The sequence below is a fragment of the Prunus avium genome, chromosome 3 (genome assembly GCF_965620075.1).
Source record: "Prunus avium chromosome 3, drPruAviu1.hap1.1, whole genome shotgun sequence".
Lineage (NCBI taxonomy): Eukaryota > Viridiplantae > Streptophyta > Magnoliopsida > Rosales > Rosaceae > Prunus > Prunus avium.
Genome location: NC_142286.1, coordinates 7,699,675 through 7,713,491, shown reverse-complemented (window position 1 = coordinate 7,713,491; position 13,817 = coordinate 7,699,675). Strand labels below are relative to the sequence as shown.

The window sequence follows — 13,817 nt, the reverse complement described above, 5'->3', positions numbered from 1 at the left end:
TCTCTTTTTTATCATTTGTTTTAATAATTAAAGCTAAAATTTAGAACACATAAAAAAATTGAAAAATATATATATATTTGTTTTAATAAACACTAGCCTCTTCGCACGCACTTCGGCGCTTACAAGAGGCATTTAAAAAAGAGATTTTCTATTTAAACCCCACACTTCTCTTAGTTCACCCCATGTTCTAAGTTCACCCAATCTTTTAATTTAAATTTTCACAATTTCTAAGAAAACCCCACCATCTTCCCAAACTACCCTTAAATACACCCCAAACTGAAAAAAATAAGAAATAAAATAGATTTTCTATTTAAACCCCACAATTTTCTTTGTTCCCAGCAAAAAAAAACACAAACAAATAGAACCCCAAACCCGAAATTTAATACTTTCTAGAGAAATAGAACATCTTTACCTCTCTCCAAGAACTGTAATTGGAATTCCAACACTTGGGTATTGTTAAGTTGATAATCAACAAGTCTTTCCATAAACTACCATGCATATTTAAAGAGGTAGGCTCGTCAATTTTCTACGTCTTAAAAAGAGAAGAGTAATGTGGCAATAGGATGTAGAGGAGTTTGTATTTTTCTAAAACTTAATATGAAGAGTGGTGGGGTGTGTGGGGTGTGGGGTGTGGGGTGTGGGGTGTGTGTATAGATGTACTAGGGTTAATTATTAAGTTGGATGACCTTTTTTGTCTTTTTACACAATAATAAAACTTACAGCTTAATGATTTAAGTATTGGGGTGAACAAAGAGAAGTGCGGGGTTTAAATAGAAAATCTCTTTAAAAAATTATTTTAGAATTAAAAAAGATAATAGATAGTTGTGTTCCATAAAAATATGATCCATTATCTGATTTTTCTTTTATTTTTATTTTTTAAAAATATGAAAATATGTGAATTTACCATATTATCCTCATTTAATTAATAATTTCAATTCTTAACGTTTGCATTAACTAAGGGCATTTTTTGGTATTTTGAATGTTTTACCATTCTCTACCTTTTGCTTTAGGCCAAAAGTCAATTTTGGTCCCTGTAGTTTGGCACTTCGACCACTTTTGACCATGTAGTTTTAATTCCGTCAATTTTGCCATTGTAGTTTCGTATTTGGAGCAATTCAAGGACATGTTAGTATTCCTGTCAATTTCTTTAACGATTCAAGGGGCAATTTCGTCAACCCAAAACCCTTGAGTGTAAAAGCATGTATGAAATTTTCCCCATTTCATATTAGGGCTCGAAATTCAACCACTAATCCCAATTTTTGAAGAACCTAAATCCAAATGACCAATTTCAAGACCTAATATGAAATTAGGGGAGTTTCATACGAGCTTCTATGCTCAAGGATTTTGGGTTGACGAAATTGCCCCTTGTATCGTCAAAGAAATTGACAAGAATACTAACTTGTCCTTAAATTGCCACAAATACGAAACTACATGGTCAAAATTGAAGAAATTGAAACTACATGGTCAAAAGTGATTGAAGTGCCAAACTATAGGGACCAAAGTGACTTTTAGCCTTTGCTTTATATATATAGATATTTTCATCGCCAAATTGACTATTATTATTATATTATTGGAATAATAATAATATTAGTGTGAGAATTACTTCTTTTTTGGGGGTAACCGGGAGGGCTAAAAGCCCAAAATGCCAGAAAAACCACACTGGGACAAGTCCAACGGTGGTCATCTTAGCAATATGATAAAGTCACATTCAACTTGCGAGAATCTCTTTTATTGTTCATAATTTTAAGAGTCTCAGAGCTAATAAAAAGCATAGGAAAGTAGTGTGGATGATTGATTTATAACCGTATATAAATAATACGAAAGGGGTCTCATAACAATGAAGAAAAATTAAGTAAAGAAAATGATTGGCCATCCACTTCCACTAATGCACACACCCAACTGAAGTGACTGGTAGTAGTGCCCACAAGTCACATGTCACAAGTAACAACACGTGAGCACCATGTGTTCTTTTCATACCACATGGTACATCTTTATTTTTTAAATGAAGACAAGTTTAGAAAGAGATTGACTACTCTCACCACCACCAGTGCTAGGACAAACTCATATTCTCGAGCTGAAATAACTTACGCGTAGCACCCAACTACCAGCTACACATAATACACCCTTTCCTCTCTCTCAGATCTGACTCTCTCAACTCTCGACTTCCAGCAACCTTCAACCCACAACTTTTTTTTACCACCGAAAAAAAAAACGACAACTTTTCTTCTTCTGTTATTTATTTATTGTTTTTTAATGTTTTTTTTTATATAAACGCTATTTTATTTTAATCTAACCTAAATTATAAAGAGACCTGTCCTTCTATTTTTTATTTTTTATTGGAACCAACACCTTTTCTTAGGAAACTCCGCTCTCCACCCTCGTATTAAAAACAAAAAGAAATTAAATTAAATCTTAATTCTAATTTATATAAATATCACCATATCCACGCCCCCGCAATCTCGCTGTATCAAAAAAGCGCCTCTATCTCCAATCCAATCCCCCACATTACTCCAGTTGCACTTGCACCCACAAATGAACGGCGCCGTTTCAGCCCTCAAGCCTCGGCACAAAAGGGCCTCAAACGGCAAGCCCCTTAACGTCGTTCCCACAAACCACAACTCGGAGGTCCTCCAAGTGCAGGACCTGATCATGTCGTCTTCTTCTTCTTCTTTTTCCTCCAAGAAGCTCCGTGTCTACGGCGGCAAGGCCTCCTTCATGACCTGGAGGCTGCATGACGTCCTACACGTGGCCAAGCACCATTGGATACCTTGCGTCTTCGCAATGGGCCTCCTCTTCTTCATGGGCGTCGAGTACACGCTCCGAATGGTGCCCTCGTCGTCTCCGCCCTTCGATGTCGGCTTCGTCACCACGCGCTCCCTCCACCTCCTCTTGGCCTCCAAGCCCAAGCTTAACACCTTGCTCGCTGGTCTTAACACGGTACTAATTTAATTCTAATTATCTTTTTAAGAAAAAATTATTATAATTTTTTAAATTAATTCTTTCAATTGACATTGTTTTTGTATTTTTCTCCCCCTTTCTTGTTCTGGCTTTGTTTTGTCTTGTTATGTTTAGAGTTGTATAGAGAGGTTTTGTGATGATTTGTGAATTTAACTATTTTGGCACTTCTGGGCAATTGGGTTTTTGTCATTTTAGAAAGAACCATCACATTTCTGACAGAGGCTGCATTTAATTTTCTTTGTTCTCTGGTCAATGGCTGCAGATTTACATTTATGTATGGGGTATGCTATTTTGCCTACTGTTCCTACACAGTGAATTTGGACCATAGATTCAAGCAAAAATCAACTTTATCAATGACCCAGGTCCAAAATTCAGAGTTTGGCAAGAGCATTTCTGTTAATGTTTTTTCTTTTTTTCTCAAGGCATTGTGATTGATTTTTACTGCATTTTCATTTGAAAACTGAGCTACGTAGATTTCAAAGACTTTGATTCACAATTTTGGGTTCTCTAAGACATTGGATTTGCTATGCAATTATTGCAAAATTGATGACATTTTGCTGTCCTGTTTTGTGTTTAATTAATCTCTTGTGCTCTAGGTGTTTGTGGGAATGCAGACAACGTATATAGTATGGACATGGCTAGTAGAGGGCCGCCCAAGAGCCACAATCTCAGCCCTCTTCATGTTCACATGCCGGGGCATTCTCGGCTACTCTACCCAACTTCCGTTGCCTCAGGTAAACCCAATCAATATGCATCTACATATCCCACATTTGCTACTTACTTACCAATCTCACATTTTGGGCATTGTGTTTCAAATTTTGTATTGGCAACTTGGCAGGGATTTTTGGGGTCCGGGGCAGACTTCCCGGTTGGCAATGTGTCGTTTTTTCTCTTCTTCTCAGGGCATGTAGCAGGGTCTGTGATTGCATCTTTGGACATGAGGAGAATGCAGAGGTGGGAAATGGCATGGACATTTGATGCACTGAATGTGCTACAATCACTGAGGTTGCTGGGGACAAGGGGCCACTACACAATAGACTTGGCTGTGGGGGTTGGGGCTGGTTTTCTCTTTGATTCTCTGGCAGGCAAGTATGAAGAAAGCAAGAGATCAAAAGCACCTACAAAAACTGGTACCAAAGAGGCTTTCTTTCTGTGAACAGATGGAATGTTGGCAGGTAGTTTGGAGTAGGAATATGCGTATGTTTTTGGTGCATATTTATTTATGAAACGTCGAAAGGTCAAATCTGATTAAGAAAAGAAAACAAAGTAGGTGTTTTGAATTGTATAGAGACAGAGAGAGCTCAATGTACTGGGGCCCTTTTGATGTATTTTGCTTCTTTTTTTGTTCTTTAAAAAATCCCATTCTTCATTTTTTTAATTTCCTTTCTACTCTTCTGCACAAGTTCTTCAGGGTGTGTTTGGAAGTAGCTTTGGCTGTGTTAGAAGTGTTTATCATTAGAGGAAGGAAAGTACCCAAAAGTGCTTTATAGGGTTTAGAAGTATTTTCATTGCTTTGGTTAAGTGTGTTTCTCAGTGTGCTATACGTAGTGCTTTTTAGTTAATACAAAAAGTTTGGGGGTTTTCATGATATTTTCGTGTTTCTAATAAAATTGCTACCAACAAAAGTGCTATACGTAACTCCCCAAATATTGTTTCCTTTTTGTCTTTTTGAATTCCAACGACTACGCTCACAATATTTACAATATAACATACTAAACTCACACATGCTATATATATACTAGGATTCGAATTCAGGATTAGGACCTTTCTCAGAGGAGCATTTGCTCCAAACCACTACGAGAGTTTTGAACGTAACAATGTGACAGATTTAAGAAGGGATAGAGGGTTAGGTTCCTTCCCATTTCCAATCTCTGTTGTGGAAACACTTTAATATTTTTATAATTTTTGGCCAATCAATAGGCAGCTATAGTGGGCGAGTCTTTTCCCCTATAATGGTGGTTTTTAAAGTTGTAAGCTTATAGCACTTTAGCTTCCCAACTCACACTTTGGAACAAAAAAGAAAAGAGATGGCATGCATCACAACATTCACATGCCCAATTCCTTGCCGTAATTAAAGTTCATGTATTTTGGTAATTCGAAAAGAACTTCCATCATGACAACCAAAATTTCAATTCACATGTTTAAATGTGATTTTGTATTTATAACATCTCCTGCTTCTAAACATAGCATTTTCCATGTGATTTTCATGCCCCCTCTTTTTAGTTTAAAGTCAAACCAAAGTGTTCTTTTCCTTATTAAAGGGGTTGAATGATGGGCAAGAGCCTAAAATTGATATATCCAACTAGTATACATTTTCATTTCTTTAGGAAATCAGCAGCAAAAGTGAAGACAATGCTGACTTGAATAACATGGCATTGATGACATTGCACCTATGGCTTGTATAAGACTCTATGGAACCAACAATCTCAGTATAGTTTCCACCATAACTCAAGAGAGAGGCCTTTTTCACACCGTATATATGTATAATACACACATTGACGTATTTAGAAAATAACTTTAACACTTGGACTGTAGAGACAAAAAAAAAACCAATGAAGTTATGAATATGAACAATTTTCTTACTCCATCAACTGTCAAATTCCCAATCATAGTGCATTTTGTTGAGACAACGCTAGTATCGGGAAAGATTGCTCTTTCACATACGTCGTCTTTAATAAACTCTTTTGTTAATTCCTATCATAAATTCATCATCCAGTTACTTTTGGGATGTAGTAAACTGATTGCATTTTGTCCATTATAGGTGTGTTTACCTCAGAGAAGAAAGATGCGGGACCAAGCACACTAAATAGTGTTATAGCCTCTCCTCTTGTTGGATTAAGTTAGCACTTGAGTTTGCTTGAGGCCCAAGTAATATGCCCTTAAATGATCCAGTTTGCGATAAGCGTGCCACTGTTGAAATTTGGATTAGCCGAATAGAAAGATATTAGTTGATTAATGATGTATTCTTAGTGATTTGCGCGTTGTAATCAGACTTCTAATCAAGCCATTGAATTCTAAATGAGGATATGACTCAGATTAGTTCTTTTATATGCCTTGTATGAACTAAGGAATTTCAAATTCTACTTATGTGCATTGGTAATGTTCATATCCTGAAGGATTAGCCCTTGATCGGGCTAGAAATGCTTATATCAGGCTGGAAATTCCCTTATTGGATTGGATATTGGCAGATCTGGCTGGAAAATCCTTAGCCAATTTCTGGTAGGGGTGAGCATTGAGACCGAAAAATTGGAACACCGAGCCGCACCGGATGGAAAAAACTGGAAAAAAAACTGTGTTGACTAAAAAGTCAACAAACCGACATCAAACCGAACAAGACTAGTTCAAACTAGTTTCGGTGCCGGTTTCACACCTTAAAAGACTGAACCAGATCAGTTGCGTATTTTTTTTAAATTTTTTTTTAAGTCCAATGCTAAATTTCTAATCCCATAACTAATATTTTCTCAAGCCCAACTTCAAAGCACATTTCTTTTCTAGGCTCAATCATCTCTCTTTGCATGAAATTGGATCATTTGTGAATTTTTATACCAAAAAAATAAAATTTAAGTTGAAATTTGTAAAAATAAATAAAATAATATCCGGTCCAAAATCTAAAAAACTAAAAACCGCACTAGAACCGGTTTAAACTAGACCACCCAGTTTCATAGATTTTTTTCACTAAAATTAGACCGAACTTTACATGTTAAATAGTACCAATTTCGGTTCCGGTGTGAGGTAGAAATCGGACTGGACCGGACAATATCCACCCCTAATTTCTGTCTTTTTGTAGTCCGATGTAAAAGAAAACAAGTGTAAAATGCTAAATGAGTGCTTTTAAACTTAAGATTCAATCGAAAGGCATGATTTGGAATTGAATATTTCTTTATTCAATTCATTATGAATGAAAAATGAAAGTAAAATGACAGCGAACAACTCTGAACTGAAGATTTCTCGATTCAGTTTATTGCAATTACAGACTTTAAATGGAAAGAGAGTAAGTAAATATGATAAATTGAAATACTGATGCTGAAATTAAACAAAGCCTAGCAACTAGGAATCAATACCAAGTGTTGGTAGAGCAATAAACTAAAAAGACAACTATCAGGAGTTATCAATTGGTTATCTTGGTGCAAGAGAGGTTTGTTGAGTTCAACGAGATCAAGGGTTGATTGAGTTTGAAGTCTTTTTCTGAGAAGAAAACTTGAGTTGATTGTGTGTCCTATGAGCCTTGGGGTGTGCTTCTATTTATAAGCTCCTTGGCTCTTGAAATTGCACGTTTGGTGAAGAGGTGGCTCAATTTGGTGTCAATTTTTTTGGACAAAACTGGTGAACTTGAGTGTAGTGATCTTCGAGCTTCGGCTGTGACCTGCACTAAGCATGGCTGTTCTTAACAAGTTGGTGCTAATGAGTCTTGCAGTTCAAATCACATTTAATGCGGTTGCTCAGCCTTTCTTTTGCTGCCTGATTCTTTCTCAGTAGTCGAAGTCAACTTTGAGTTTTAATTTGGGAAGTCACACCTTTAACGGGGTAAAAACTTTTTTTTTATTTTATATATAAATATAAACGACGAATTTTTCTGAATAAGTTAGAGTCATTGGGCTAATTCGACCTTTTGTTTCAATCTTTGGGTATTTAATTTTACAATATGGACCGACCCAACACCCATTTGGCAATAAATATCCCTTAATGGGCCTCTTTCCATTTTAGGTCCAAACAAGGTGTTTATAGAGTAATTCTAACAGAGATATCACAAGTAGGGATGGCAATGGGTCGAATCGGGGGTGGGTATGCCATTCCCATTCCCATCCTCATTAAGCTTTTTTTCCCCACCTCCGTCTTCATACCTGTAATATCTATATCAGGGATTCCCTATCCCTACCTTCATTGGGGAATAGGTTTTTCGACCTGCCCCATTACGGAAGAAAAAATCAATATATAACTACTTTGTTGAAGAAAAAAAATTACTGAGGCAAAATAATGAATATATAAAATATATACTTATAAGGCAATATAAGAATGTTTATATATGTACTAGAAGTTAACTAAATAAATAAGTAGTGTGGCTTAAGATTTGTATAAATCATATAAGTATATAATATAATAATATAAAACTTAGTCGGTACAATCACTTTAATAGCATATTTATATATACTATAATATATATACCTCATCAAAAAATTAATATATATATATTCTAAAAGGGGAGAGTTCGGGTTGGGGACAAAAATACCATCCCCGCCCCTCCCCGAACACCATACCCAAAAAATTCCTCGTACCCATCCTCATATTCGTTTTTTGTCCTTCATAACCGACCCATTAGGGTCGAATCCCCGCAAAGACCCTTACCAATTCTTCACAAGTTCATCCATCTTTTTTTTTTCTTCCTAAAATCCTCCACACCCTGTCAAACCTGTCTTATAGTTTCTGTTTGACCAGCTGCTTCTAACTAGTCAACTATGTATTTCAAGGTATGTTAAAGTTCAAGTCCAAATTGTCCTTAGTTGTTTATACATAGACCAGAGGAATATAAATAGGTATAATCGACTCTAGTAATTACAGTTCAAGAAAAACGGGAAAATATAAAGCCATAAGATTATTTAGTTTAATTAGAATTTAAACGGGCAAAATAACGGCATAGAAGTTCAATTTTAGGAATAATTGGAAAATTATCCAGTCTAGAAAATAGAATTAATTAATTTTAAATTGGGCAACATAACACTTTAGAAAGAGAAATATGAAATTAAAATAAATAAATAAAAGCATATTTTTTTTGTCCCAAGACTCTGACATAGTTTCGACCAGAAAAAAAGAAAAAAAAAGAAAAAAATACTTAGACATAGTCCAAATTGTACCTTCTCTATTTCCTTTTTGTGTAACATTTTGTAGCTTTTGTATAAATGTGTGTGCGCTTTTTGCATGGATGCTACTTGCTATATATGTGAGAGACAGTTGAGCATGTTGAAGAGGAGTTTTGCACAAGATACCCAACTAGTTACAGGTACGGGTACAGGTTCACGAGTATCCAGTCGGAGTCGCCTACGGGTATCCGTCGTCCGACAAAGGAAAAACAAGAGCAAAGTAAAGAAAAGAAGAAAAGAAGAAAAGAAGAAACCAGAGAAAAGCAAGGAATAAAGTGTCAGTTGAGCATCCACTCCACAGCCTGACCATGAGAGTAAGAGAAAAAGCCTCTCAGTTGCCCCTCCAAATGAACGGCGCCGTTTCAGCCCTCAAGCCTCGGCACAAAAGCAGCAGGACCTGATCATGTCGTCTTCTTCTTCCTCCAAGAAGCTCCATGTCTACGGCGGCAAGGCCTCCTTCATGACCTGGAGGCTGCATGACGTCCTCTACGTGGCCAAGCACTATTGGATACCCTGTATCTTCGCAATGGGCTTCCTCTTCTTCGGGAGCGTCGAGTTCACGCTCGGCATGGTTCCCTCGTCGTCTCCGCCCTTTGATGTCGGCTTCGTCACCACGCGCTCCCTCCACCTCCTCCTGGCTTCCAAGCCCAAGCTCAATACATTTCTTGCTGGTCTTAACACGGTACTAATTCTAATTATCTTTATTTTGTCTTGTTATGTAGAGTTGTAACTTGTAATCTTATATGGTGAGGTTTTGTTGTGATTTGTGAATTTAATTATTTTGTCATATTTAGAAAGAACAACCATCACATTTCTGACAGAGGCTGCATTTTTTTTTTTTTTTTGTGATTTATTTTTACTGCATTTGCATTTGGAAACTGTGAGCTACCTAGATTTCAGAGACTTTGATTCTCTGTACAATTTTGGGTTCTAGAGACACTGGATTTGCTATGCAAATTAATACTGCAAAGTTGAATGACATTTTGCTACTCTAGGTGTTTGTGGGAATGCAGATAACATATATTCTATGGACATGGCTAGTAGAGGGCCGGCCAAGAGCCACAATCTCAGCGCTCTTCATGTCCACATGCCGGGGCATCCTTGGCTACTCTACCCAACTTCCATTGCCTCAGGTAAAATCCCCATCAATATTCATCTACATATCCCACACACATTTGCTACTCACTTACTGACCAATCTCACATTTTGGGCGTTGTGTTTCAAATTTTGTGTTGGAAGGGATTTTTGGGGTCCCGCGCAGACTTCCCAGTTGGCAATGTGTCTTTTTTCCTTTTCTTCTCAGGGCATGTAGCAGGTTGTGTGATTGCATCTTTGGACATGAGGAGAATGCAGAGGTGGGAAATGGCATGGACATTTGATGCACTGAATGTGCTACAAGCACTGAGGTTGCTAGGGACAAGGGGCCACTACACAATAGACTTGGCTGTGGGGGTTGGGGCTGGTTTTCTCTTTGATTCTCTGGCAGGCAAGTATGAAGAAAGCAAGAGATCAAAAGCACCTACAACAAATGGTACCAAAGAGGCTTTCTTTATGTGAATAGATGGAAAGGTCAAATCTATTAGCGAGTCCTTATTTAATTAGGATTTTGGTTCCTTACTATGTTAGGATTTTGGTTACTTACTTATTTGTCTAGTCCTATTATAATTGAGATTTATTTCCTATTGTAATTTAGATATATTTTCTATTTTATTTAGGGTTAACACATCTTTGTACTTGTATAAATACTTCCATATTGGAGAATAATAATAAAAATGAGCATAATTGAATATTTGCCCTACTTTGTTTGACATGGTATAAGAGCCTAGGTTTTCTTGTAACCTATGCTTGCGTTCTCCTTGCAATTTAAGTGCTCTCCTCCCCTCCTCTTCAAGGGGGGAAGGGGGAGTGAAAATGATATGTTTCTCTTTCCCATGGAAATATTTCCTCTTTCTTGACTTCAACAATCCCTCCTCTTCAAAGGGGGAGGGGGGGTGAGAAGGATATATTTTTCTTTCCCATGAAGATACCATTCTCTTCAGGGGGATAAAGGGAGTGAAGAGAAGTTGTGTTTGTGTGAATTATGAAAAGTAGATGTGGAGGAATTCTCCTTCACTTTGGCTGTTGTTGTCATTGCTGATGTCGTGGCCACTGCTGCCGTCGTTGACGTTGACTTTGCTTGCTTCTCTTTCCATTCTATGGTCATTGCCGTTGTTGTTGCTGTGGCTATGTTCTTTGCAGTGTTCATAGGGTTTCTGTGTTTTGCCGTACTAGCAGGATTTCTGTGTTCTGCCGTGCTCGTAGGGTTTTTGTGTTCTGCTGTGCTCGTAGGGTTTCTGTGTTCTGCCGTGCTCGTAGGGTTTCTGTGTTCTGTTGTGCTCGCATGGTTTCTGTGTTCTGCTATGCTCACAGGGTTTCTGTGTTCTGCCGTGTACACAAGGTTTCTATGTTCTGCTATGTGCCCTATTTATTGGGGTTCGCTCTTGTGTTTCCATTGCAATCTTTGCTTCGGTTTGTCTATTGCTTAACTCATGGTTTACGACAAGACCTTCTCTATAGTTGTTCGATTGGTCAATGTCGAGTATGGTGTTCTATAACTCACTTGTCAAGTTGGGTATGTGGAATATCTTTGCCCCAATTTGAGGGTGAGTGTTGGTGAGTGTTTATTTAGTTAGGATTTTGGTTACTTATCTATTTGTCTAGTCCTATTATAATTAAGATTTATTTCCTATTGTAATTTAGATATATTTCCTATTTTACTTTGGGTTAACACATCTTTGTACTTGTATAAATACCTCCATATTGGAGAATAATAAATATATTTTTTTAAAAGCATAATTGAATATTTGCCCTACTTTATTTGATAAAATCTAATTAAGAAAATAAAAGAAAGTATGTGTTTTGGATTATTGTACAGAGACAGAGAGAGCTCAATGTAGGGGCCTTTTTGTTGTTTTTTTTATATATTTATTTATAATTTTCCTCTAGGATGTATTTTGTTTTTTCTTTCTTTAAAAAATCTCATTCTTCATTTGTTAATTTCCTTTCTACTCTTGTGCAAAAGTTCTTCAAGGTGTGTTTGGAAGTAGTTTTGGCAGGGTTAGAAGTGTTTTTCGTTTGGGAGTGATTTTGGAGAGGCCAATAATCACTTTTATAGAGAATCATTTCTCAAAATAATCACTTTAAGTGATTTTATGGAGAAGCACATGGGAGGTGCTTCTCCCTAGAATTACTTAAAATCACTAAAAGTAATTTTCTAGAGAAGGACATGGGAAATGCTTCTTCCCATAAGTAATTGATAAAAGTATACAAAAGTGCTTTATAGGGTTTAAAAGTATTTTCATTGTTTTGAGTTTATACCTAAAATTTTTCGATTGGATTCACACAAAAACCAAGTGATGTGGCGAGGCCTGTTAAATCACGTAGATGGGTTTAGAAGTGGGGAGGCCCAAATTTAAAACAAACTGAGACCGCGAAATAATATCATAGTAGATTTAATCATGCCCTTCCTTGAATGAAAAGCAGCTGATTGGTAATTAATGTGCACTCCTGTGGGAGTCGAACAGAGGTGGAGCCCAAAACTCAACAGCTGTGACATTTTGGACCAAGCCCAAAATAGGCAGGATTGGCCCAAAGACCATACCATCTTTTTAGTCCACAAGTATGAAGGCCGAATACTCGAGGTCTAACATAGCATTGAGAGGACATCTTCTTCGACAGCTTGGACAGTGGCTGATTTTCTCGGCAGCTTTTTGGAGTTCGCAGTTTTTGAAGGAGGCAACATTTGCCTATGAAGAGGGGGCTTAATTTAAAATATTATTTTGACTGTTGGATTTAAATTTCAGCTGTTGGATTCTTTTTTTTTTATCGTTAAAATAGCTTAGATTTAATCTAGATCGTTGATTTAAAGTTACTATTAGAATTTTTATTTATTTATTTTTTTAAAAGGGAATTTGAATTGGGCAAAGTCACTTTTGGTCCCTGTGGTTTACCACTTTTACCACTAAAGTCCTTGTGGTTTCAATTTTGTCATTTTTGTCCCTGTGGTTTCAATTTGATGCAATTTAAGGACAATTCCCAATTTCTTATACTTATTGAGGGGCATTTCAGTCCAAACTTGCAGCCCCTCCCCAACCACCTCCACCGCCACTAGCCCATCCAAAAACTCCTCCCTGTTGTAAACATTGACAATCCCACTGTCTAAACTAGCAACAAACAATGCTCCTTGGAGATGTACAAAGAGAGGTACCATTATACAACCTTCAATAATAATTTTTTTAGAGATTATGTTGAATTACATAATAAGAAACTATCAAAGCTTGTGACACTAGCACAAGGTGCAGCAAGAGCTACAATTGATGATGTTGTTGTAATCCTAGGCTACTTTTATGAATCTTACAAAAGACCGAAGTAGACTTGCTCTAGCTACCTTGTTTTTCTGTTTTGGTTGGAGATTTCCTTCATCCCTTATGAAGAAATGAGATGGATTATGATTATAATTGTGAGTTTTTCTTTGGGTTCAGAAAAAATATAAAGAAATGTATCTCCCTTGTGTAATCCTAAGACCCGCTCGATTATGATTTTGTTAGTTGATGTTTATGTATAGATGGCCATAATTTTTATCAACACAAATTCAAATGGAGCATTGTTTGTTGCTGGTTTACAACAGAGATAAGTTTTTGGAGGGGCTGCTGGGTGGCTGTAGGGTGGTTGGGGAGGTGCTGTAAGTTTGGGCCGAAATGCCCCTCAATAAGTATCAGAAATTGGGAATTGTCCTTAAATTGGTTCAAATTGAAACCACAGGGACAAAAGTGACGAAATTGAAACCACAGGGACCTTAATGGTAAAAGTGGTAAACCACAGGGACATAAAATGACTTTTTGCCTTTGAATTGCAACGGTAACTTAAAGCTGGAATAAAGCCAGCAGCGTGGCCCCAGTCTCTTTTTAAACATTACTATTAGATTTTTTTTATTTAAAAAAAAGAGACATTTGAATTGCAACGACC

General features: G+C 36.9%; 2 protein-coding genes across 2 annotated transcripts; both read left to right on the top strand.

The window, feature by feature from the left end:
* Nucleotides 1-2,436: 2,436 nt before the first annotated feature.
* Nucleotides 2,437-4,336, top strand: LOC110771352 (phosphatidylcholine:diacylglycerol cholinephosphotransferase 1). The gene is made up of 3 exons (XM_021975642.2): nt 2,437-2,937; nt 3,555-3,692; nt 3,797-4,336. Exons 1-3 carry the CDS (start codon nt 2,533-2,535, stop codon nt 4,112-4,114), a joined length of 861 nt encoding a protein of 286 aa, XP_021831334.1. The 5' UTR covers nt 2,437-2,532; the 3' UTR covers nt 4,115-4,336.
* A 4,586-nt stretch (nt 4,337-8,922) lies between these two features.
* LOC110771360 (phosphatidylcholine:diacylglycerol cholinephosphotransferase 1-like) lies at nt 8,923-10,599 on the top strand. Its single transcript, XM_021975651.2, has 3 exons — nt 8,923-9,495; nt 9,809-9,946; nt 10,053-10,599. The coding sequence occupies exons 1-3, from the start codon at nt 9,217-9,219 to the stop codon at nt 10,368-10,370; spliced, it is 735 nt and encodes a 244-aa protein (XP_021831343.1). The 5' UTR covers nt 8,923-9,216; the 3' UTR covers nt 10,371-10,599.
* Nucleotides 10,600-13,817: the final 3,218 nt, after the last annotated feature.

What these genes read in the sequence shown, in the direction of transcription:
- LOC110771352 (XM_021975642.2), top strand. Translation starts at nt 2,533, where the DNA reads ATGAACGGCGCCGTTTCAGCCCTCAAGCCTCGGCACAAAAGGGCCTCA. An exon ending in TGCTCGCTGGTCTTAACACG is followed by an intron (nt 2,938 to 3,554) that starts GTACTAATTTAA and finishes CTTGTGCTCTAG; the next exon opens with GTGTTTGTGGGAATGCAGAC. An exon ending in CCCAACTTCCGTTGCCTCAG is followed by an intron (nt 3,693 to 3,796) that starts GTAAACCCAATC and finishes GCAACTTGGCAG; the next exon opens with GGATTTTTGGGGTCCGGGGC.
- LOC110771360 (XM_021975651.2), top strand. Translation starts at nt 9,217, where the DNA reads ATGTCGTCTTCTTCTTCCTCCAAGAAGCTCCATGTCTACGGCGGCAAG. An exon ending in TTCTTGCTGGTCTTAACACG is followed by an intron (nt 9,496 to 9,808) that starts GTACTAATTCTA and finishes TTGCTACTCTAG; the next exon opens with GTGTTTGTGGGAATGCAGAT. An exon ending in CCCAACTTCCATTGCCTCAG is followed by an intron (nt 9,947 to 10,052) that starts GTAAAATCCCCA and finishes TTGTGTTGGAAG; the next exon opens with GGATTTTTGGGGTCCCGCGC.